Source organism: Lagopus leucura, unplaced genomic scaffold, assembly GCF_019238085.1.
Source record: "Lagopus leucura isolate 7727_CA_CO unplaced genomic scaffold, USGS_WTPT01 Super-Scaffold_100002, whole genome shotgun sequence".
Taxonomy (NCBI): Eukaryota; Metazoa; Chordata; class Aves; order Galliformes; family Phasianidae; genus Lagopus; species Lagopus leucura.
The window spans coordinates 45211929-45237110 of NW_024962263.1; the positions used below are offsets into that span (position 1 = coordinate 45211929).

The 25182-nt window shown below is 40.1% G+C and overlaps 1 protein-coding gene across 17 annotated transcripts in view; it reads left to right on the top strand.

Moving 5' to 3' along the window:
- Positions 1-25182, top strand: part of GREB1L (GREB1 like retinoic acid receptor coactivator) — a 127156-nt gene that overhangs the window by 97444 nt on the left and 4530 nt on the right. For all 17 annotated transcript variants that reach the window (XM_042869718.1, XM_042869733.1, XM_042869735.1 and 14 more), the window contains 17 exons: positions 258-392; positions 2914-3111; positions 4646-4826; positions 6149-6341; positions 6770-6903; positions 9925-10264; positions 13075-13190; positions 13570-13814; positions 15074-15636; positions 16148-16250; positions 19475-19630; positions 19846-19985; positions 21876-22037; positions 22362-22566; positions 23224-23389; positions 23699-23926; positions 24725-24866. In XM_042869718.1, coding sequence (XP_042725652.1) covers positions 258-392; positions 2914-3111; positions 4646-4826; positions 6149-6341; positions 6770-6903; positions 9925-10264; positions 13075-13190; positions 13570-13814; positions 15074-15636; positions 16148-16250; positions 19475-19630; positions 19846-19985; positions 21876-22037; positions 22362-22566; positions 23224-23389; positions 23699-23926; positions 24725-24866 — 3407 coding nt within the window. The remainder of the gene's footprint in view (positions 1-257; positions 393-2913; positions 3112-4645; positions 4827-6148; positions 6342-6769; positions 6904-9924; positions 10265-13074; positions 13191-13569; positions 13815-15073; positions 15637-16147; positions 16251-19474; positions 19631-19845; positions 19986-21875; positions 22038-22361; positions 22567-23223; positions 23390-23698; positions 23927-24724; positions 24867-25182) is intronic.

Below are 25182 nucleotides of genomic sequence, written 5' to 3' on the forward strand. Positions count from 1 at the left end.
TTTTATAGTTTGTGTTTCTTTGTAATCATCAGATGTCATCATTAGCTATAAAGGCACAGAACTGAGATTATTCAGCTGTGACTTTTTTTTTCTTGCAATTGATTTAACTAGCAAAATTTCCTTTCCTCTCTTCCCTTTATTTTCAGCTTCCCTTCACAGATTTTACATCAGCTGTGTGAGAACATATGTATGTCATTTTCTACATCATTTGTCTTAAAGTGTTTCCAGATAATTTGGTGTTGTTAATTCTTAACTAGGTGATGATTTGGATAAGCTGCTAGAGAAGATGCTACAGCAGAGAGGGGAAAGTGTCATTATTCCTTTTAATGGAGATGTGAGTGAGTGTGTGTCATCTCAGGAGGCAGTTGCCATGGTATCTACACAGGAACCAGGTAATGTTTTTACATGCAAGATGTGAAATAAGTGATCAGGTTTTAAACGTCAAAATGCATATGCCTTAGAAGAGTCTGAAGGCCGCAGTCACTGTGCCAACCTGCAAATACTAATAATGCCAGCTGGATGTAGAAATAAAGCAGTCTCTTGGACAGAAAATCTTAGTCATAACCTTCAGTAGTGCTTACCACCCTGTGTTTGATAATTCCAAAGTCAAAATATATGATCTTCTGCTCTGCAGTAAGCAGAGTACAGGAGGTGTCAGCGTGGACTTGTCTGACTCTTGTAAACCTGGAAAAGGTGTGTAGTCTTGGGCTTAAGGCAGAGAGGAGCTGTGTTCTCTTCCCAATCTCTCTAGGTGTCTTCCTGTATTTTTTTTTTATATTCCTCACTTTCCACGTTTACAGTGGAAATAATAATATGTGCTACACAGTTGTGCCTTGGGACTTTTGTTTTCCCATATTTTCAGAAGAGTTTTAAAGATCTTGGATTGAATGTGCTAGGCAAGCACAACCTGTTTTCTTACCTGAGATGTGTACTTACTCAGCATAGGTGGTGAGATACTTACATGCAAAGGATGAAGCAGAGTTGTCTGTCTAAAAATGTTAATTATCATTTTTCCATTTTGGAATTCTTTAATTACTCAAAGTTTTAACGAGTTTTAATCACACTTTCCTTTTTGTATGACAGTAATGGTAAAAGAAGATACATTGAGCTGCTGTGAACACCAAGATTGTTCTAGGTCTAGTATCAAAGCAAATTCAACCTCATATAAAGCTTTGCTTTCCCTGAAACAAAGGTATTCTCATGGTTCACATTAGTTAGCTAGAAATAATAGTCTCAGTGCTAAACCATCTTATTTTAATTCAGATTTATAGTCTCCACATGGATCAGAAGATCCAGTTAGAGTGGCAGCCAGGTACCTTGTTCTGGCACCTCCAGAAGGATAAGCCCTAAGCTTCCTCACAGAACTAATTTGAAGTGAGAACCATCTTTTGATTATTTTATTTTTCTGTTGTTCTTAGCATGTAATGATATACAGCGATGCTTTTTAAAACCTCCATATTTTCTCAAACAATTACTCTGAGTTAGTTTTGTCTTTAAAATATGGCTCTACAATGACTGAAGCTATTGGGGATCAGCCTGAATAAAAAAAGAGAGGTAAGTTTCCTAGGCAGTGAGTGGGACCTTTCACCCAAAGTAGATCTGTGGAAATAAGCACTGAGGCAGGTCTGAACAGGAGATAAACACGCATACATCAACACATGCATGTTTTTGTAGAATTGACATACCAGCTTTGACCCCAAATACATTCAAATTTTCTTGCATATGAAAACACCTAATAAAGTGGCTTATTACTTGAAAAAGGAAGTACAGTTCTTTTGTATTAGCTTTGAAGTAGATCTGGGTTTATTTGTATGTTAAAGATTGTTCTTCTAGGAAATTGTTATGATACACAATCTATGAATTTGGGTTTAATTTGTACTAGGAAAGGTGATGTAAACAAAAACTGTATTGTTACTGTGGTAAATACTGTTTACTATTAGTAATCTGCAAGATGCAAAAGTTCAAGGCTATTGAAACTCGGATTGTTAGGCGTAGAAAATACCAAAATATAGGAACATGCTTTTTCTTTTAGGCATATATCTGAACTTTCATATTTCCTATAGAAAAGTCCAGTCCCCCCAGCTAGTACTCTGCAGCTAGTACTATATTGATCTTTATGGAGTTCAAATTAATTTAAGACTAAAATCTTGTTAAAAATGGAAAAACCTCTAAACAATTTTTTTTTTTTAAAAAAAAAAAAGCTCCCCACTTCAGTAATCTACTCCTTAATTGTTTTGCTTGTCTCCCATTCACAGTATAAGTTAGTATCAGACAGTGTACAGACGTATACAAACATATGGCTGTCTCAGTGCTCATTTAGAGTGAGTGAGCTCAAGCAATCAGAGTAGAGCTGATATATGAATGAACTCCCCGGCTGCCCTGCTAGAATGTTTTTGGCAGAATTATCAACATGAGCTCAATTTTCTCAGATTAAGATGTGTGGTGGTGGTTCTCTTGCCGTAGTGCCCTGAGTACAGCAACCTCAGCACCCATGGATGGTTCTCTTGGCAGAAGGGAGCAAGGAGGCTTCTGAAAGAGAACTGCAAACTTCAGGAAAAAGATTAGGGATATATAGATATCTCTAATATATGCATACTATGTATCTGTTGGTTCATTTACCAGACTGCGTATTACTTTGTTGGCACTGAGGTTTCCTTGGGTTGTACCCTTAAAAACCCTCAAAAGGCATTTTAAGAATAGGATTTCTGTACTCGAGGTCATTTGACAGATAATCAAGTTTTGATCAAAAAAGGGAAAGGTGATGTTTGTGATCTGTGTTAGAATTTATTCTGGTGAGTTATTCTTTTTTCTTGATGATAGAGAGGACACTATTTGGTTGGTCATGTTTACTGGGGGGGTGGGAAAGTAAACATGTTTCTTGTGTTCTGTTTTTTCTTTTTCCAAACAAACTAGATTTGGATGTTGATACCTTCCAAATTTACCAGCCACAGCTTACAGTTGCCAGAAAGCTCTTGTCCCAGGTTTGTGCTATAGCAGACAGTGGCAATCAGAGCCTGGATCTGGGCCACTTCAGCAAAGTAGACTTCATTGTTATAGTTCCTCGTTCGGAAGTCCTGGTGCAGCAGACCCTGCAGCGGATCCGGCAGTCAGGTAAAGGGGAGGGGAGAGAAAAGAAACTATTAATTCAGAGCAAATATGTGATTTCTATTAGGTGATATCTGATATAAATGCAAAAATAAGCTACACTAGCATGTATTTTGTACACCGTATATTAGCTTTTTTAGTTGGTATTATTGATGAATTCAAAGTATATTCCTTCCTCAGGCTAGACTCAAACTGTATCACGTAAGCAAAAAAAGAAATTCTCTCAGAACTGAGGAATGTTTGACTTAAAGTAATATTCAGCTGTCAAGAGAAAACGGGGTGGATGACTGCAGTTGTTCTGATCTTTTATCACCTATAATTGGTAGTGCAGTTCATTCTAAGTACACATTTGTTCATATATTCTTGTGTACTGAGCACAGCGATAGGTGCAGGAAACTCTTAAAATAAATGAGTGGGCAGTGCACTCACATTAGTGAACAATAATCACTTGCTCAAACGGTGAGGTTTTATGTCAGGCTCTTTATCTGCACATAGCTGATACCAAATGCTTAAAGAGCAAGAAGTCTTTAGGAGGCAGATGATGGAATGACCCTTTTGATTCATTCTGTTATTGACTGATGTGTGCCCAGGAAAGTGTAGGAGTTTCTCTTTGTTGTAGTCAATTTTATAGTCCCTCTCTGCATGTATTTTTTCTCAGCCCAATACTATTTTACTGCTAAAATGAAAAGAATGAAATAGATTACTTGAAGTAGGCGTTACTTTTCCTTTTCTAAAATGACGGCTTATTGTTCCCTTTCTTGCTTCTTCAGACATTTTATTCACTTAATCATATGTGTGTCATAACTATGCTCCACATTAAACCAGATATCTGTTGTCTGATATCTGTTAAGTGTTTTACATTTAGTTTATTTTATTTTTTTGAGTGAGTGGTTTCTACTTTATTTTACAGTTTTTAAAGTGATTAAGGCCATGGATGGTAAATGTATAGTTGAGCTGTATCACCACTGTTGGTTGCTACTACTTTAATTCAAAAGGAGTTCAAAGCTATGTTACAACTTGCCTTTTTTATGAATATGACAGTTGATCATTGCAAAGACTACTATGTAGCTGTATTTTACTGACATTTGAACCTTAACCTTAAGGTAGAGCACAAAAAGAGCATGAAAACAATCATATTCTTGAAAGCTACTTTTACTTAAGTTTATTATTTTTGTAAAAGTAAGATCTGAGCAGCAGTTTCTGATTCTGGCAGGATTAGCGTGACCTCGCATGGGGAAATTTGAGTTAATATCATGTAGCAACTGAGTGCTGCTCTGGAATTTTTTTTGGTGGATATATTTTTTTGTTGCTGTTAATGTGAGAAGTCTTGAAAGGTCTTCAGGCGTTGTTTGAAGGAAACCCAAAAGTCGAAAAGCAAATGGCGGTCTCCATTGTGAGAGAAAGTACATTCTGATCACCGTCTTCTTACCAATGCCTATCAGTTAAAAGTTCTGATATTGGCAGATAACATTGCAGGTGACACTGGATTTTTGGATGTACTCAAAGGAAAAGGTTTTTGTTGCATTCTCCTTTCTGGCAGGTGTCCTTGTGGACCTGGGCCTAGAAGACAACGGAACAGCATATCAGAGAGCTGAGAAATATGTGGTTCGGCTAGACAATGAGATTCAAACAAAATTTGAAGTTTTCATGAAACGAGTGAAGCAGAATCCATACACACTGTTTGTGCTGGTTCATGACAACGCCCATGTGGATCTAACGAGGTAACTGATTCAATGTACTGAAGGAAAACAATCCTCTTCTGATATCTTTCTGTTACATATTTCAAAAGAGACTCATCTTTGACACCCAGAGGTTTCCCTAGTTTTAAAGCACTTTGCTCCATGGAATCAAATACCAACCTTTTGTTTGGGTCTGATGTTTGTTAACTGATTCCATTGAAGTAGGATGAGTCTAGCTTTGGATTTTTAGGTCTTTAATAAAACTGTTAATAGGGATAAGTTGTACAGTACTGAAATTTGGCAAGAAGAGTGGAATTTTACAACTTTGTTTACTTCTTTGTCTTTTTCCTGTTCCCTGTTTCTGTGGTTTTTATTTCTGTGCATAACCTAAAAACTTCCCCATGTTCACAAACTAGTCATGTTTTAATTCATGTTTTTATCTTTAGTGATAGTGTTGTTTTTGAAATGGAAAGGGTTACAGATAATTAACTTTTCAGCAACATCTTCTGAAAAAAATATCCTAGGTCCTGTGAAAAAAGGACTTAAAAAAACCCGTAGTTCTGTTGAAATTGGCCAGTGTTAGATCTGCAAAGAACAACATACACATGCTAAGAAAAATTTCTTCACATTGCATCATAATTTTGCAATGGAAAAAGAAAATAAGCTAATTGTTCTGATCTCATTCTTTGAGTAAACTGAGGAGAAAAATGTTAATGTGATTTAGATGTGGTGCATAAGGCTGTGGGACTCACTTGACAGCAGAGTCAGTAATGAAAATACTTTCCTTAATGGAGAGAGAAAAATACGTAAAAGCAATGTTCTTCCTGCCTTATGCTCCTCATCAAATTTTTATTACTGTCTTTGGTGTATGCTCATTTTGGAATTCCCGTTTAACCTGGAGGCCAACTTGATTCCAGGAGCTGGAAATCATGACAACAGGAGACTATAAAGTTCTCTAATCTCTTAAAAAACATGTTGTATTTGCCTGCAAAATCAAGTGGATTTTGTAAACGTGTTACTCTATCCTAGCCCCATAACTCATGCAACAGTGTTCGTCTGTAAGAGAGACTTCTTCAACTTTGGCTCATTTTTAGTTGCCTCCGTTTTAGGATGGATTAAATTAGCCCACTAATTCAGTGTCTTACTTACGACAGATTTAGTCCTTTATTTAGGTGTTGGTTTTTTTTCCTCTTGCCTGACTCAACCTATAGAGAGCACTCAAACGTTTTTGACATCCTTCACCTTTTCCAAGAGTTTTTCGAGCTGTGATTCTCAGTGCTGTTGGAGATTTTTCTGGAGAAGAGAGTAATCCATTGAATCTCAGGATGTCAGTAAGGCAATTCTTTGCATTCTTATTTCTGCAGTGCCATTTCAAGTTCCCTGTCACATGGTGAGCCTAGTCATGGTCTGGCTGATAGAGTTATTAATTGCAGAGAGGTCCTTGAAGCATTCAACCTCCTTGTTCTTCAGGTCAGCTCTTTTCCTTACGCCTTGCAAACGCAGCAGTCCAGGATCAGCTCTAGCAATGAGGTACATTGGATACAATTTGATGCTGTGGTAAGTGTGTAATATAGAATTATAACTGTGAATTTTAACAGAATTGTTAATTTTACTGAATTAGCAGATTCATATTAAAGAAGAACTTTAGAAGAGAGCTCTTTCTCTGCTGGTGTTTGTTTGCTCAGGTTCTAGCTACACAATCCTGGGATTGTGACAGTAGAGGTACGATTGACCTTTAGGCCCAGGAATCATGTTTTCCTTTATCCAGGTCATGTAAGATGAGTACTGGCTTTTTATGTTGTGGTCAGACAGAGTTCTGCAGGTGTGCTGTAAACCTCTGGAGCTGACTTTCCATTTTCAAGTAGTCTAGCTTTTGTTAGCAGCAGATAGAATAATGGAATGAAAGAGTGAATTAATACACTTTGCTTTACAATTGAAAGTATATCCAGCTTTTTGTATGTTCTTGCTTTTTCTGTATGAAACAGGATGACACAGCAAGTGAAGACAAGCTGTACTTTGGCTTGAATGAATACAGCAAATCTCTCCAATGGGGAGTCACAAGTCCACTTTTGAGATGTGATGAAACCTTTGAGAAAATGGTCACCACGCTTTTAGAAAGGTAAATAGTAACGTGGGATGCTGCTGAAGTGGGACCTTAAGTGTACAGATGCTTATCAGCCCCATCATGGGAGGACGAAGACATGATGACATTTGATATTGATCTTGAGATCTGTTGCACGTGCAGTTTTTATTTTTGTAACAAAAATTATTGTATTTTTCAACATGAAGGAGGGGATATTTTTCATTCCCTTATGGCGTTATTAGGCCCGTTCAGTGACAATCCATGCTCACAGGTGCTCTTGCCTTTTAGCTCAGCCCTCATTAAGCTAGGTGAAGTTTCATACCCCTTCACTTCTGGTGGCTGTCTGCTGAGACTGCCAACAGATTGGCTAGCAGAGTCCCAGATAAGTGATACCATTTCTAAACCTTCCACTGTATTTATTTCATTAGCGGGCTGTGGTTTTCATTCCTGTATCTCAGAGCTTGAAAGTGTCTTGTTAGTAAGCTGCAGCTGCCTGAACAAGTTAGTTTCATAGTGCATCTCTAATATATATTTAAATGTGCACATTACAGAAACAAAAGCAATATTATGATTTTGTGGAGCTAATCTATTCTGCATATCAGCAGGACAGATCTGTTATAACTGTTCAAGCTGTAGTTCCTGTATTTTTGTTTTTAATAGAACAGGATTGTTCTGTCTTCAGTACTCTTTTTTTTTTTTCTTTTTTTTTTTTTTTCCATTTTATATAGATCAGTACAGAAACATAGAGTGGTTTAGGTTGGAAGGGACCTTTGAGATCATCCTAGATCCAGCCCCCCTGCTATAGGCAGATACACCACCCTCCAGATGAGGTTGCTCAAAGCCCCATCCATCCTGGCCTTGAGCACCTCCTGGAGGGGTGAATCCACAACCTCTCTGAGCAACCTGTTCCAGAGTCTCACCACCCTCACAGTAAAGAATTTCTTCCTAATATCTAGTCTGATCTGCCCTCTTCCAGTTTACAGCCATTTCCCTTTGTCCTGTGACAACATGCCCTTATAAAAAGTCCCTCTCTAGCTTTCCTGTAAGACCTCCTTCAGGTACCAGAACGCTGTTGTAAGGTCTGCTCTTCTCCAGGCTGAAGAGTCCCAACTCTCTCAGCTTGTCCCCACTGGGGAGGTGCTTCAGCCCTCTGATCATCTTTGTGGCTCTCCTCTGATTCCACTCCAACAGCTTGGTGTCCTTCCTGTTTTGGGGGCCCCAGAACTGGATGCAGTACCCCAGGTGGGATCTGTGAGAACAGAGTAGAGGGGCAGAATCGCCTCCCTTGACCTGCTGGTCACATTTCACTATTTCTCTTGATGCAGCCCAGGATATGGTTGACCTTCTGGGCTGCAAACACATACTTGCCAGCTCATCAACTGACACCCTCAAGTCTTTCTCCTCAGGGTGGTTCTGAAGCTGTTTTCCACCCAGCCTGTATTTGTGCTTGGGATTTCTGCAACATGGGTGATATGGCTAGAGCCCTTGCCACTGAAGACCATGGCAAAGAAGTCAGTTTTCTCTCTACCCCTCATGACCAGTTTTCTTCCAAAAAGGGCCCACATCTTCCCTAGCCTTGCTTCTTTCACTGATGTACCTACAGAATTTCTTCTTGATTCTGTTAAAATTAATAATTGAAAATGTATCTATATTTTTAAAGTAAAATACAATATCAAATATGCTAAGATAGCAATGTGAATCATTAAGCACATTCATGTTTATTATCTACAAATAATAAAGTAATAAATGTGATGAATAATAGTAAGGTCAGGTGATCTCATTGCATCGGTTCTCTCAGCTTTTCATAGTTTTTCTGACCAAGTCCAGTGGAAGAGATGGTGGCCATTGCTGCTGTCTTTCTGTTCTCAAGATGTGGATGGGGAAAACTGAGAAGGAAGATTAGAGTATATGCAAATATTATCTTGATGTTGAGGATAAGATCAGCCTAGAAACAGGGAGAAAATGAACCTGTTTCTTGGAGCCAGGATGTGTTTTTCATCACACTTTACTGATTAAGCTTTTGTTTCCAAGAGATTGGACTGTACCTTTTGTGTAGGTAAGCCATGCAACCTTACAAATCTGAAAACATGTCAGACATCTTGTTGTTATCAGAAAGACTCCATTTATTTTAGTGTTCTAATTGCAGTGGGTACTTGAACAGGAGGTGTTCAAAAATTTACTGATAATGGTATGTAGAGATACTGTAACAGACAGGCTCAAAACTTTATTCAAGTGGGTTTCACACTTTCTATTAAATTACACAAAAAAAGGAACAGAGTAATTTGGAGCTTTTAGTTGTTTGGACTTCTGTAGCACAAGGCTACTACTAAAAGTGTATTAGTGCTGGATTTTTTATATGTTATGGCAATGAGTGAACTTGTGGGGAATGTGCAGAAATGGAGTGCTTTTTAGCTTGAGTAGGTTTAATTTCTTTTTTTTCTTAGCATTTCATGTTTTGAGTTCTTATCTGTTATCACTGAATGTAGCTGTAACGAGAGAGAAAGAAATGTTGACTACATAGTTAAAAGGCAAAGTGCGAGTTCAGTTTTGGCTCAGAGCCAGCAGTCCCCACTGGTAAGTTTGGCTTTCTGCTGAGAGAGTGGGAAATGGGAAATCATGAAGAAATTCTTACAGAAACCACTTAAAGCAGCAGTGATCCTCTGAGTTCATAGAAGAAAAAAACCTTCCGAACAGCAAAGCAATTATTATCCTGCAGTCTTGGAGTGAACCAGATCTGACATGATCATTATCTCCATCAAACTGAAGAACTTTAGCTGAAATTATTTCCCTAAGGAAGATAATAGAAACTTATCATTCCTTTTAGTTGAGAGCAGGACTTTGCACTTTATTCTCTGCATTCGAGAAATGTTTGCTTTAAAACATAGTTAGATTTGGTACAAAGTCATTGTCTGTGAAGATTAAAGACTTAATTCTTTAAGCACTAAAGACAGATGGGCACTTCTTTAGCCCACATTCTTGGTGTTTGGTTTTGTTTTTAATTTTCAGACACTGTTTTGATTTTGCATGTGCTGACACAGCGCTGTTATCTCCCCAAAGGTATCCACGGCTACACAGCATGGTGGTTCGCTGCTACCTTCTCATTCAGCAGTATTCCCAAGCTCTGATGTCTCTCACGACCATGGCCTCGCTAAGAGATCACAGCACACCTGAAACTCTCAGCATAATGGATGACCTTATCACTTCTCCAGGAAAGGATAAGAATGGCTGTGGCCACATGCTTGTCATTAGGGTGCCATCTGTGCAGCTAGCCATGCTGGCCAAGGAGAGGTTGCAAGAAGTAAGAGACAAGTTAGGTCTGCAGTATCGGTTTGAGATCCTCCTTGGGAATCCTGCCTCAGAGCTTACTGTTGCGAAACACTTTGTGACACGTCTGAAGGTGAGCAGAAACTGTTTCTTTGTATGACCATTGTCGTCGTCTGACTGTTGGATATGTTTTTTTGTTTTCCCAAGTTAATTATTTTGTAGGAGAAGGATGAATGTTCTGTATCTTTCTCTAAGGAAGTATACTGTACTTCTGGTGAGTGTAATGATTTAGAAACTCAGAAAAAAGATTGGGTTGTTTCTGAACCCTGACTTCTGAATTCCTGAAGTCAGTCACCAGACGTTATCTCCCTTTTTAAAATTGAATATCAGCATGAGTCAGATAGGTTTCCTCTTTGAATGTCTAAAAGCAGAGCTCAGATCTCTCTAGACAGGCTAATTAGTACCACCAGCTTATCTGTCTAGTGTATGTAACTGCATGCTCAGTCTTTCCACCTTCTGCTCTTCTGGTAACCAGTATATCTCTTGTAGATTTCATGTCTCGAACTACTACATGCTGAAAGCCTCTTCTGCACAGCATATATGCACCAAGCTAAACTTGTGCATGGACCTGTAAAAGCCTGGTATAAACACCCACTTCCTGTATTAACCTCACCACATTAAACCAAATTTGGTTGCCTTTCTTAGATACCAGCCTGAGAGTAGTTCAGGTTACCAGTCCTGATTCCTGCTCTAAGTCTCACATAAAGATTCGTTCAGTGTGTTCAGAAACACACGGGAAATGAAAAAAATGTATGAGCCTTTTTGCAGAGCTTCTGAAGAGTTTCTCTACAACCAAAACCAGGTAAAATGTCCTTTGAGAAGCCACCCCTTCTGCTTCCTAAATCTTGCCTGTAGCAGAGGAGGGAAGAAAAATAATGAAAGAGAAAATAAGTTTTGAGGTAACAGCTCTGTGCTCTGCTGGTGGGAGTTGTTTAGGGTTGTTTGTTTTGTTTTGTTTTTTAATTTGGCTAGACTTCAAATAATTCTGGGCTGTGAGTACGGTGAGGATTTCTTTACAGCCCTTTGTCTTATGGTTGCAGCCCCATGCACACTTCTAGAACTGCCTGTTAGGTTTTTTAGAAGAGATCAGGACAAGTGTGAGAGTCTGATGCAAGCAAATATCCATATAGCCCTTGATCTGAATAGAGGACATGATCAAATAGGGGAAAAAAAAGCAACAGAAAAAAACCCTCCTAAATAATTCTTCTTGTCCCTCTTACCCACAACATGAGATGCTTTTGAACTTGTTTCTTTCCTTGTAAACAACTAGAAGAAAACCTACTCAATTCAGAAAGATGCATGTAAGTGAGGAGAAGAACTTAGTTGCCCAAATGTAAGTCTTTTCAAGTGGGTTATCTCAGTTGAGGGCTCCAGAAAGATGAAGATCAACTGTGAGGCTGCAGCTCAAAGGGCTGCAGCTGTCTACCTCTCCTAAGTACTGTGGACAAGAAATACGTTTGTATGCCACAGCTGAAAGCTCCAGGCACTCAAGCTTCTTTTTAAACCTTTAGACTAGAAGAAATAAAATCATCTTTGAACCTGTCTTCCCCTGTTTCATTTTCTAGCCTTGCTTTTTCTGAGAAGCTTCCAGTGTTGGAGAGGCAGGCTGACACACAGCCAGACTAACCCTGCTGAGCCTAAAAATCTCAGCTTTTGAGGCTTCTAACTGAACCATAGTGTTTGTTAGGTAGCTGGAGAAATTTTTTTTTTCTGTGAACATGTTATATAGAGGATGCAGAATTCAGCAGGGGAAGGAAATCAGGGCTGAGAGAAGAGAATTAAAGCCATAACATTGAAGGGAAATACTACTTCAAATCACATTCTTCCTAAGCTAAGAAAGAAATAATCATGGGTTATTTCAGTGGAAATTTTCTAAAGATAAAATGGCATGCTGAGTCACTGATCTGCTGTTGATTCCTCCTTTTCAATCCCCTTTGTCTGTCTGAGATGATTCATAAAACGTGGCCTTTCTGTGGTGGAGGAAAGGTGAGGAAAGATCAGGTTAAGCATTTAGGTTGAGAACAGAAGAACGGAGAGGGAATTCAGGACAGGATTCTCTCTTCAGATCATGTTTTTCATGCAGTTTGCATAAGTCTAGTTGCTTTATCAAGGCAGCTGTGTCTTGTTGTCTTGCCCATCTGTGCTGAAAAGAGTAATTTTTTATGTTTATTTTTAATGGGCAGATGAGTGGCTGGGTTTGTCATCTGTGTGACTCAACAAAGTAGATTCTGTGCCTCAGCTAGGTTTTAGTTTTCTTCTCAACTCATTTTGTACGTTATTAAAAGATGGACAGAAAAACATCTTCCAGTGGACTAATTTATGATGTAGTTCAAACATGTGGTGATTCTGGAACCAGTATGGCTTATTTTCTTGGTCTGGAGAGCCCTTAATGTCTCTAGTCAATGTGGAAGTGTGAAATCTCTGCGTTATATGTAAAGAGACTGCTAGTCACTGCTGATCTCCTGCCTGGACTGGTCACTGATTGAAGAGGCAGTTTTATCATGCAGTACCCACAAAGTATTGACAAGGATGGCTAGGTATGAACCTGCATTTTCTCATTTCATCTTTATAATTTTGATGTTTGTAGAGGCAGAATGGCTACTTGCCTTTTTAAGTGAGAGTCTCTGAGTCATTCAGCTTTGCTTCCTGTTAACAGTTGCTGTAGTGCAACAGTGCAAGAAAGTTAGTGTTCAAGACAGAGGAGTGTTTTAGGAGTCTGCAGCCAGAACAGAGAACACAAATGGGCTCAGCCATGTTCACCAAGCTCTGCTGAAACAAGAGTCTGCTAACCTCATACAAAGAAAAAGCAGGAACTGGAAACAAAAACAAGTGACAGTTTAAAAGGTATCATTTAGATGTGACTTGAATATTCTCCATTCACAGGCTTGGAGGGGAAATGAGCAGGACGACTGGATTCCTCGTACCTATCAGGATCTGGAAGGTCTACCTTGCATTGTTATTTTAACTGGCAAGGATCCTCTGGGCGAGACTTTCCCCAGGTGCTGTTACTGCTCTTGTGATACAGTTGTTTTGTAAAATGCTTAGATAAATGTTTCTTTGGGGAAAGACAAGTGGTTTGATACGAAGTGGTTATTTTTTTTCACAGAGAAGTGCATGTTAGGAGGCTTTCTTTGGGAGCAGTTTAAAATTTTGAGAAGCGTGGTTTGTGAAAAGTAAGGCTCCTGCACTGTGTGGGTCAGTGATCATCTGCGCCAAGTACCGAGGAGCATGACTTATGTGCTGAATATTTTAAAACGATGTGATATTTCATGGCTACTGAAATTGTTCATGAATATTTAGTAAGCAGTTAAAAATACAGAATATTCTCCAGAGTTGCAGGAGACAAACCTTCGTTTTTCCTTTGGTTGGATTTTGTAGGTCACTGAAGTACTGTGACCTTCGGCTGATTGACTCAAGCTACTTAACTCGGACTGCATTAGAGCAAGAAGTGGGCCTGGCATGTTGCTATGTCTCAAAGGAGGTGATTCGAGGGCCTATTGTAGCTCTTGACCTTAGTGAGAAAGAGCATGAGAAGGCAAATGGTAGTGAGAATGATGCTGATGAGCTGTTGATAGACTTGGACAGACCGCAGAGTAACAGCAGCGCTGTCACTGGAACCTCAGGTCAGTTAACTGCTGCTTCTCTGAAGAGTAAGTCTTCATTTATACATCTTTGAAATTTGAGTGCAAATATTGAGATGTTTTGACAAACGTGGACTGCTTGGAAGTATGCTACTGCAGGCTAACCATTGAAATGCTAGTAGCAGATTCTTGCCACAGGGAGCAATTTTCCTGTCTGCAGCTAAAAGGGGAAAGTGTTGCAGTGGGAGAATGGGATGCCATACCTAATTGTCCTTATGATTTTGTTTAAACTTACATTTCACAGTTGCAATAGTTTCATCTGTTGGATCCTGAAAAGATCTTAAAAATGAGGATGGAAATAAATAGGGTATGTTAGGAGTAGCAGAATGCTGTGGAACTGTGGGGTAGCTGTGAGTGAAGGTGGATGTTTGCCTTCTGGCTAACACAAGCAGAATGGCCGGGTCTTGCCCTTCCTCTTCAGGCATCAGTAGAGAATCATCCCCCATTAAGCTTTTCCTTCCTTGTGTTCATCTGGCACTTCTAGGTCCTTCCCTTTGCTTCTGTATGAATTTGAGGTATTAAGTCAGCTTAATTGTGCGCCAGATCTTGCTGTACGCTAACATGAAAGTGGCTGACAGGGAGGAGAGAGCATAGCCCAACTCGCATTAAGATCACTGTGAAATAAAAGCTCCGTTCTCCATAGAGGGGAGAGTGAAATTGATCTGTGTATACAATGGTGTTTTATACTTGAATTTCAGAAGATAATCATGGAATCACCAAGGTTGGAAAAGATCCATAAGATCATCCAGTCCAACCATCCACACATCACCAATAGCTCTCACTAAACCATGTTCCTCAACACAAAATCCAAACGTTCCTTGAACACCTCCAGGGCCAATGATTCCACCTCCCTGTGCAGCCCATTCCATCACCTGACCACTCTTTCAGAGAAGCAGTATTTCCCAACGTCCAGCCTGAATCTCCCCTCCAAGTTCTAAATCCCTGATGGAAAATGATGGTTAACATACTGGGATTATTGTTCATTTGGAATTGGGGTTGGATTGCATTTGGATTCTGAGCTTGAAAAGAATGGCAGTTGCTCCTCCAACAAAAGAGAAAGATAGATAATTATTTTTTTTTAAATGGTGAAGCACCAATCTACAGCCCATGGTGAGCTCTCCCAGCTGTACTCGTGGAGCAGAAGAATTTGTAGGGTAGGATTGCCCCAGATGAGTTCAGGATTTATTTGCATTGCCTTTTGTCAGCCATGTCTGTCTATTACCCACTCTTTGTTTCACCAGGTTCCCTGGCTGACAACGGTGTGAGCTCCTCAAGTGCTGCAGACAAATCTCAGAAGCAAGCACCATCACTTAACTTTCAAATGGTTGCACACAGCTCAGTAGATGAGGGAACTTACCCTGGGTTCACAGCTGGAGAGACTCTGAAACAGGAATGTGACTCCTTGGGTAACCAGATGGCAAGCAGCACCACTTCAAAACTATCGTCGCTGTCATCAGTCTCTCAGACATTTCGGTGGCCTGGTCATTCAACCAAAGACAGCAAGGCCCTCCGTGCTGCACTGCCACGCATTGTCATTCTGTCAAAAGCTGCTTACTGCCTCTTGAGCTCACAGAAGAGTGGGAATTTGCCTTCCTCCTCTTCCCTGCTGCCTCACGCTGATGTGTCCTGGCTGAGCTCTCTGAGGCCTCTGCTTCACAAGGACATGAGCAGTGAGGAGCAGTCGCTTTACTACAGGCAGTGGACAACGGCCCGGCAGCACCATGCGGACTTCAGCAATCAGGGGGAAGCATCCAGCTCAAGAAGTTTTCACCCCAGGCGGCTGCTTTTGACAGGGCCACCACAAGTAAGAGCACTGTTCCTTCCTTCTGCCCTACTAGCAGGATGAGTGGACCGATGGTGAGGACTGCTATAGCTGCAGGTGGAGATGTCCTTGAAAGGCTCGTGCAAAGTTGTACCCGACTATGTATTTAGAGATGAGAAATCAGGCAAATTTGAAGGTTAAGTTCATGCTGAAAGTGGTAAAAAGAATGGTTCTTTAAGTTTCATGATTTAAGCTTGTGTGATGTACTTGTGAATGGCACCAGACATTAAATAGCCGTGAATGTATCAGTAGGGAAGTGGTCAACCACTGCACATCTCTCTTCATACAGAAGTGATACAGGCTCTAGGCCAGATATTCCTCACAGATCAACTCTGTAATGCCATTCAGCATAATGGGCAATATTAAGTTGTGTTATCGGGAAGAACTAGAGTGGCAGAGTAACAGGCATTAGGTCAAATGCATTTATCTGAACTGTGTCCTTCTTTAGTATTAATCTGAGTTGGGTTTCAGACTTTTTTCATCTCTGGTTCAGGTGGGAAAGACCGGCTCATACCTGCAGTTCCTAAGGATTCTCTTCCGCATGCTGATCAGGTTGCTGGAAGTAGATGTGTATGATGAAGAAGAAATTAATACCAGTGAGTATTTAGAAGTCACTATCAATACACATTATTCAGTGACTTTGTTATATATTGATAAGCAGTGACAAATATTTTGGATTTACAAAAAGACTTCATAAATTACACCTGCCACTTGTCCTGTCTAGTAATGGGCAGCTAGACTTGTAGCTATCTGCATGTGCTTAAAAATAGATTCATAAAAATGTAAATTTTACATTGGACTTAACTGAGAACTCTTAAGTGCATTTTTGACTGATATGTTTATTTGGCACTAAAGTGAAAGTGAATTTAAAACTCTATACAGGAAACATCTGCTTGCTGTTTGCAGTATCTCTGCTAGCCGATCTTTAAGCTGTGGCTGCTTCTAAGCAGAAAAGACAGATTGAAGAACACTACTTTTCTGCCTGAGACATTAATATTACTTAATTAAAAATTAGAAACTAATCTTAAAAATGAAAGTATTTCCTTTTGATTTGGAACTTTGAGTACTGTTATTTTCTCATTATTTGAACTAAAATACACCCAGAAGCCTAGGATGAAGGCAGTCTGGTCTGTTGTGATCACAGCAAATGTGTCACACCCCTTTCAGGAATGTGTGACAGTGCGTCAGAAGAGCAGTTTGGGTTTTACTTGGGGTTTTTGGTTGTGGTTTTTTTCCTCCCACAGTTTCTAATGGAATGCTTTTCTAGATCCTTCATGTTCTGGTGGTTGAAAATATTTGGGGGTTGGACTACATGATCTCTTAGAGGTCCCTTCCAGCCCCTACAATTCTGTGATTTATTTTATTTATTTTATTTTTTCAATCCCCCAGTCAAAAGATGTTCCCCTGCCCCAGTTAGAAACATTTTAGGGAAGACTGAAAAAAGTACTGCTTTAGAATGCTTTTACTCTTCTTTGATGTTTGCTTATGTAATGTAGTCATGCAGAAATCTTACTCCCTTTCAGCTTTCATGTAGGTAGCCTGAACCAGCTTGCAGGATCCTCGCAAATGACAAGCCCATTATTTTCTCATCAGTTTAGTAGCTTGTCTTACATCTATTTTCACTGTATCCTTCCAGCACGTCTGACTAGAAATGTATGTGATGTTGTGTAGGATGTTTAACCAATACAACATACAACAGCTTCTACATTTCCCTGCCTCCATTGAAAGCCCCATGATTGACAAAACCTATGATTGCACTTTTCCATTTTCCTGTTTCACTGACAGCTCTACTTAGCTTGTGCTCATGGGTTCCTCTGCAGCTCAGTGGTTTCAGCTGACAGACTCCCAGCCTACAGAAGAAATGCTTGTTACTAGACCTTGACTGCACATACAGTTTTTTTCTCTGAATGTCACCCAGTTTCTGTTGCTGTAATTTCTGAGCTCATTGAATTCTTTCTGGTTGATCTTCTGTGCCTTTTTTATATTGACAGTGGCTCTTAAGTTTGCTAGTGATGCAAATCTTTTTTGGGTTTTTTTTTTGAGGCAGTGGTGCTAGGGAAAATATTAAACAGTGTGCCTCTCTGCTGATCTCTGTTAACTTCATCGGTACTCTACGGAAACATTAATGCTTATAATGTTACATGCTGCCATCTTCTGTTTAATCAACTTGTTCAGTTTACAGACCATTTCTTGTCTCTATTTGCTTTAACTGATGTGATTTGTCATATAGCATCGTATCAAATACTTAAGTCCAGAAAGATAAGATGTGTTTCATTTTTTTATTTAAAGAAATAGGTATGTCACATCTGTGTAATGAAAGTCATGCAGGATTTCTTTGGTCAACCAAGGAATGTGACTGCATTTTATTGCATTTTTCATTTACTCCATCTTTATAGCAATGTCAAAGTAACAGACCTAGAGTTTCATAGATCTCCCCTGAAATGGACGATATATGCATTGTGCTTGCACTACAGTCAGGCTTACACCTGGTTTCAGATACCTTTTCTTTAAGAAAAGTGTCATGAAGTTTATTCTTTCTCATTCATTTAGGTGTGTATCAAAATTTAAAGCAAAGCACATATATTTGCCTACCTAGCTGAGGTGGTAGAGCCAAGAAAATTGCTATTTGTTTTCATGTGCTTTGCTGAGGTCTGCCTTAGCGTGATACTTGGCAAAGGTTTTTTTATCTTGCACTTGCTGGTGCTTGAGGCAAAGCTTTATTTGCTGACGAGGTTTTTCCATTTCTCTTGGACTTTGTACATTCTTAGTGTCCTTTGTGCCTCTGTAGCCCCTTCCTCTTGGTGATCTTGCATTGCTTGGTTTGCTGGTTACTGATTGTTTGGTAACAGCGACTCCAAGAAATCCAACTCTCATTTGTAGAGAAGTGCCTGGTGTTCTCAGCCCAATGGGCCAGCTCTCTTAGGATTTGTGTGTGTGAACACATTCATGGGCTTCAGAGGTTAACAACTTCTGACCAGCAGCTTCCTACCAGTCAGTCTGGTAGGGTGAGCGTATGCTGGTTTGGAGACACTGCTTTTGTTTGATCTGAGTTTGCCTTTCTGAAATCAATAACCTCATTTGCCTACTCTTATGTATTCTTCTCTCTGATTTTAAACTGGATCAATTCAATTCCTGTACAAGCTTCACGCCAAGCTTCAGTTTGTCATCTTTGGACAGTGCTTTCTGATGTTGTTGCTCACACTTCATTGTCTACCTTGGGCATACCTCTACTGGATGAAGCAAAAAAGTTCTAGTTAATCCTTGCTGTCACATCCCATTCTCTAACACAAGTGTGTCTTTTACTGCCTTTATCATCTACTCAACTGCTAGTTTGTACATTTTATACGCTCTCTTTCTCCTCGCTTTCATCCTCTTGCCTTTGGATGCTTTTGTTTACCTTACCTTGTTACCTGTTTTTCTTGTTTACCCATTGCTCTTCTTTCCATGTACTGAAAAGGGAACCACAGAGGGGCTGGAGGCTCTGTCTGTAGCACTTCTGCAGAGACAGGTCATCTGAGCAGTTTGTGAATAAACCAGAGTGAATTATACCTCAGCAACTTGACAAAGAGCAGAGCAGAAAGTTACCCGTGAGGGTGCTTCACCTACACATGTTTTCCAAGGAACTGCTGTTTCTTTGAAGTGACTTCTTGGTGACCATATTTTCAATTTTGGTAACATTGATGATGTTCAGAGATATCTGTGGTGTGTTTGTGTGTGTGTACACTTGTGTGAGTTCCTCTGCAATTGTAAATCAGCAAACATCACATAAGCACCATTTAGTGGGTATCTGATACTGCTTACCTAAAATGTGTTGTTGCAGATCATACAGAAAGCAGTGAAATTGCTCAGTCTAGCAATGACCACTGGCCAGATATTGAGATCTTCAGTAAAATGTCTTTTGACCTGAGTGTACATGACCCCAAGTACAGAACTATAAGTCCAGTGTACACGGAACACCTGTCAAGAATCAAACAAGGTAAGTAAAAAAAAGAATTTTCTCAGAATACTTTCCCATAAAAAAAAATAGTTTTTTATTATCTTAATTGGACAATTGAACTTCAGAAAAGCCTTTGTTCTTCTAAATAATACAGAGCAAAACAAAACATTTGTTCTTTACAATTGTCACAAGGATTGCAATCTCTAGATATGAACGCTCATAAAATTTCTTTTTCTTCTTTCATTTGTGTAAAGAAACAAGCAAAGAAATGAAATCAGAGGAGCCTAAGAAAAGAGAGACTGTGTCGATGATGTTGACAAAATATGCAGCTTACAATACGTTCCATCACTGTGAGCAGTGCCATCAGTACATGGACATTAATCCTGCTGTACAGGTTGGTGCCAAGGCCCAAGGGTAAACTGCATCCTTGATTTTTCTGTGGTCTCTGCAGGCTTACCACTCTGGTCTGAAGACTCATGCTTTCACCTTCCCTGAGGTGGAATTGTTTAATTTCTTCCATTCTCGGGGGAGACATTGAGCTACAGACCCTGGAGCATCAACTGGGTTTGCTGTGTTATGCATGAGCAGTTCTCTTTCGCAGCTGCCTCTGACAAAGGGTGAATATTGTGACTAGTTAAGCCAGAGCATTATTCAGCCTACCCAAAGGGTTCCTAGTGTGTCATGGGAGAAGACTGTAGGACTGAGAGGGATGCTTGTCTTACTTAAATGCCAGCCAGCCTCTGGCGTGAGTCTGGGCCTATTTTTTCCTCCCTTTGTTGGTAACCATACCTGCTTCTCAGCTGTGGCTTACAAGTCACTGGACAGAAAGGATCATTTTTAATTGTTTCATAATCCTTTTGATCTTTTGTTCTCCAAAATGAAGATTTTTGCTCACAGGAGGCTGGCAGGTAAGATTTTTCCTGCTTAGTAGCTCAGAATTACTTATTAACCACCACCAATAATTTGCTTTGAGGTTTCTTATCTCAATTCATTCTTTTCTTGCTTACTAATCTTTGCCAGCAGCTTGCTATTAACCAGACACAGCATAGACACACTGACCTGGAAATGTACAATGTCAGTTATTACAGAGCTGCACCAGCAAATCTCTTTTAAACCTCATGCTTCATTACCTATGTTGACCCAAACAAATCCTCCCAAAGGACATCTGTTGTTCTTTTTACAGATCTTTGTGCATCTGGTCAAACATAGTGACTAGTAATAAATAGAAGTATCTACTTGTTCTTGTAACTACAAGTTGTGTATATAGAGTTATGAGAGATAATTCAGAGAAATTACATATCCAAAGGAGAGTCACTGGATTGCAAGCATTATGAAAGGAGAGAGATTCTTAAATGCTTTAACAGAATCTAAATAAAATGCTTTTCATGCTTCATCATTACTTAGGCTAATTACATCAGCTCTTTAGAAAAGATTATAGAGGAGTGACTGCCCAGAGTAAAGGATTTGACCTTGAGGTACAACACCTCCTGTTTAGGAAGAAGTCTTACTAGATATGTCGACACTTTGTATGTGTTTGCATGCTTCAGTGAAGCACTGTGCAAACTCAGGCTCACCCATATTTTTCATGGCCTTGTTTGTGGAGTGGTCTGCCTTGGTTACTTCTTGCATAGAAGAGGATTGAAGGATTGTCACTGGAAAAATGCCATACTCGTGTGACCATGCTGCTGCTGCCTCCGAATAGCTGAGCATTCTGCTGTGAAGAAGCACCTATATAATGCAGTGGTCTTTGAATCTTTGGGGAAAATTTGTTTGCATGTTTTTTACCCGTGTGTGTTTGTGTGTGTGTGCATGTATACACACACATGTTCCATTTCTCCTTGTATATACCAATAAATAATTTCCAGCTCAAACAGAATTCAGAAAAGTCCAGGTGGGCCAAAGATCACTAGTGGTATAGAAAGTTGATTGTTTCAATAGCAGGGGAAGTTACGTGCCTAAATAATGTAGATTGTGGTAAATGAAAGTGAGAATTTAATAAAGTTAGTTTCAGTTACTGAAAGAAAATGTAGTGGTTCTTCTCTGGTGGCTGCCAGCATTGTAACTGCCAGAGCATGTTGACATATATAGAATCATAGAATGGCCTGGGTTGAAAAGAACCATGATGATCATCCAGCTTCAATCCCCCTGCTATGTGCAGGGTCGCCAACCACCAGACCAGGCTGCCCAGAGCCACATCCAGCCTGGTCATATGTTCCTTGTCCATTACCTGCTTTCAAATCCTTCTGCTTTTTTTCTAATTTTCTTTTTAATATTTTTAATACAGGTGTCTGACTCCACTCTGCATGCGTTCACGTTTTCATCTTCAATGCTAGGAGAAGAGGTCCAACTGCATTTTATAATCCCAAAATCCAAAGAAAGCCATTTTGTCTTTAGCAAGCAAGGGAAGCATTTAGAAAGCATGCGTCTCCCTCTCGTTTCTGACAAGGTGCGTGTATGGCTCCCTTCAGTTTGTGGTCTACATGTGCTGAGTGCAGTCAGCTTGACAAGCATTTGCAAACTGATGGTTGGCTGGTTTGTCTTTTTGTCATTTTTGCTATTTTGTTTTAGTCCTTTGCATAGTTCTTGCCTTACCTTCATTAGAACTGGAGTTTTTGAAGAGATTCATTCCTATTTGCATTCCTAGCATCCATCCCAGATGTGTTGCAATGATCAATAATGTTCAAATCTAGTATAAATAATAAATAAAAATCCCTATCAGGAATGACTTGCTTTTTACAAAATGTTGGCTAAACATCTCCTGTTCTAGCAGAATTTGAATGCAGTCAAGAGTCCTATCTTCACTCCATCGAGTGGACGTCATGAGCACGGCCTCTTGAACCTCTACCATGCCATGGAAGGCATCAGTCACCTTCACCTCCTCGTAGTCAAGGAGTACGAAATGCCTCTGTACCGCAAGTACTGGCCCAACCACATCATGCTCGTCCTGCCAGGCATGTTCAACAATGCTGGCGTTGGTAAGAAACACCACCAGTGCTGTGAAAATGGCAGCATCCACATTGGGCAGTATGGGTCATGTTGTTTGAGAAACATTCCAGTGCTGTGAATAACAGCAATCTGTGTGCAAGATACGATGATTTGTAAGAAACGCTGTTGGAGATGTGGTTTGCATATTTGTGTATGGTTTCTCAGTTAAAAATATGGTGATTTATAGACTGCATTCATTCATTTTACTCGGCCCTGATGTGTGAACATTCATTGTAGGTATTTTACCCAAATTTTCTTTTGTTGTTAAGCTGAGGCTAAATATTAACTGCAGGTGAATGTCACGGATTTGAACTTCAGATTTCATTTTCATGGAGTTCCTGAGTATCACCTACATAAGTTTTAAGTAGCTTCCATTTTAGGATCTCAGCCACTTTTTGCTTTTTGTTATTCTTCTAATGCCCGCCAAATTGTTTTCTGTAATCTCTTAAAAGATCCACTTTTCTTTGTATCTGCCTTTTAGGTTGCACTCACACTGAAAAATGGACATTTTGATTTCTTCTTAAACTAAGATGTGATGAACTCTTAAGTTCATAAAGGGTTTGCAGATCTTCGCATAGCCTTTCTTTGACAGGAGGGAGTGATAAAGTCTAAGATCTCTGTGTGTCTTCTTTACGATGTTCCCTCAGGTGCTGCCAGATTTCTTATTAAGGAGCTTTCCTACCACAATCTGGAGCTGGAGCGAAACCGCTTGGAGGAACTGGGAGTCAAGCGCCAGTGCGTGTGGCCTTTCATTGTGGTCATGGATGACTCCTGTGTGCTGTGGAACATGCACAGTGTCCACGAGCAGTCCAGGTATGTCTCCTTCCAGAAATGGTGCATAGGGTGCTTCCTTTTCCCTTTCTAAATTGCTGCACAGGACCCGATTGTGCTGAGGGGCCTTTATTCTTATGATAGCTGAATAGATGGGATAGGATTGTTTGGCTGTTGTTTAATAAGCCTGTGTTTGTTTATTTACCTCTATGTGTACAGCATGTAGAATGGCATGTCTCGATAATGGAATTTCTTGCACCTGTATCTACAGGTATGCTATTAACTGTGTCTGTTATATAGACAAAATAAGCCACGTCTGTGTGTTGTGTGCACTTCCTTCCCATTCTGCAGCCAGTCCTTGGAGCCTGGGGGCACCAGCAAGAATGTGTCTTTAAAGAATGTTCTCCAGCACATTGAAGCTACCCCCAAAATTGTTCATTATGCAATATTGGGTGTTCAGAAGTGGAACAGTAAGCTGAATGCTAAGAAGACAAAGGCTCCATTCTCCCGGTGCCACGTGCGTGACTTTATTCTGCTCAACATAGACCTGACCCAGAATGTGCAATATGATCTGAACAGGTAGGTGGTGCGTGTTGGTGGTAAAGTATTTTGACAGGGCAAAAAGCTCATCACTGTGTTTCTGAATGTCTCTGAGGTGAATGGGAGGATCCTGTCTGAGGTACATAATCACAGAAAAAAAAGAGAATGGTGTGTGCTGCATCAGAATGAATAAGGCATTAAAGCACGCTTACCAGCAGCCAGAAGAGTGGGGAGAGAAGCTGTGAGGCAAGAGAGAGCTACAGAGGGCTGAAAATGCAGGGATGGGAGGGGGAAGCTTCAGGAGAAAGAAAGAGCTGGGAGGTCACACCTGGGGAACAGAGGCCAAAATGAGTCAGTGACAGGAAGTGTGAGGCTCCTGGAGTGCGGGAGCCTCTTACATGACTAAGAACCAAAGTGCGGGCAATGGCTGGGCCATTGCTATTTCAAGAGCATTGATGAGGGATTTATTCTGTTTCCTTTAGTCACCTCTCCCTCTCTGTTGCCACGTGACTTGAAACTACAACAGATGAACAGTTCACTTTCTGCTATATATTTCCTTTTTTTTCCCCCTCTCCTTCTAACAACTCCACCCTAAAGCATTTGCAATAGGGCACAGCTATCACAGGCCTTACTTCTAATTCTTATCAGAGCGAAGCAAAATCCTATTCCCTTACAGCAGCTGTGCTCAGAGACATGATTTAGTGGTGGGTTGTTAGAGTTAGTGTAGTATGGTTAGGTTGTGGTTGGACTTGATGATCTTTAAGGTCTTTTCTAACCTGAGCAATTCTATGAGTCTATGAATGCAGCTGACTCAATCACCTTGTGTTTTATGCCCAGGTATTTCTGTGAAGATATAGATTTCAATCTGAGGACAAACAGTAGTGGCCTGCTCATCTGTCGTTTCAACAACTTCAGTGTCATGAAGAAACATATTCAGGTTGGAGGACAGAAGGACTTTGTTGTTAAGCCAAAAATTGTGGTGAGTTGTCTGTGCTCAGCCATGTAAAGGGTGAAATCCAAACCCATTTACCTGAAAAAGAATGAATTTTCTAGCCTGTTAGTTGTATTTAGTGCTCACTTGAAATTTGAAGTTCGTGGCCTATTCTGTAGTGGAGCTGCCACATAGAAAAAAATAAGTATTGCTAAGGATAGATGACTAACAGCAACACTCCTGAGCAGTTAGAAGATAGATTGGGATTGGAAAGAGCATGGTCTAGCTCTTCACCTTTGAGGCTGGCGTTAGTGGGCATGGTGGGGATGGGTTGATGGTTGAAGTAGATGATCTTAGAGGGTTT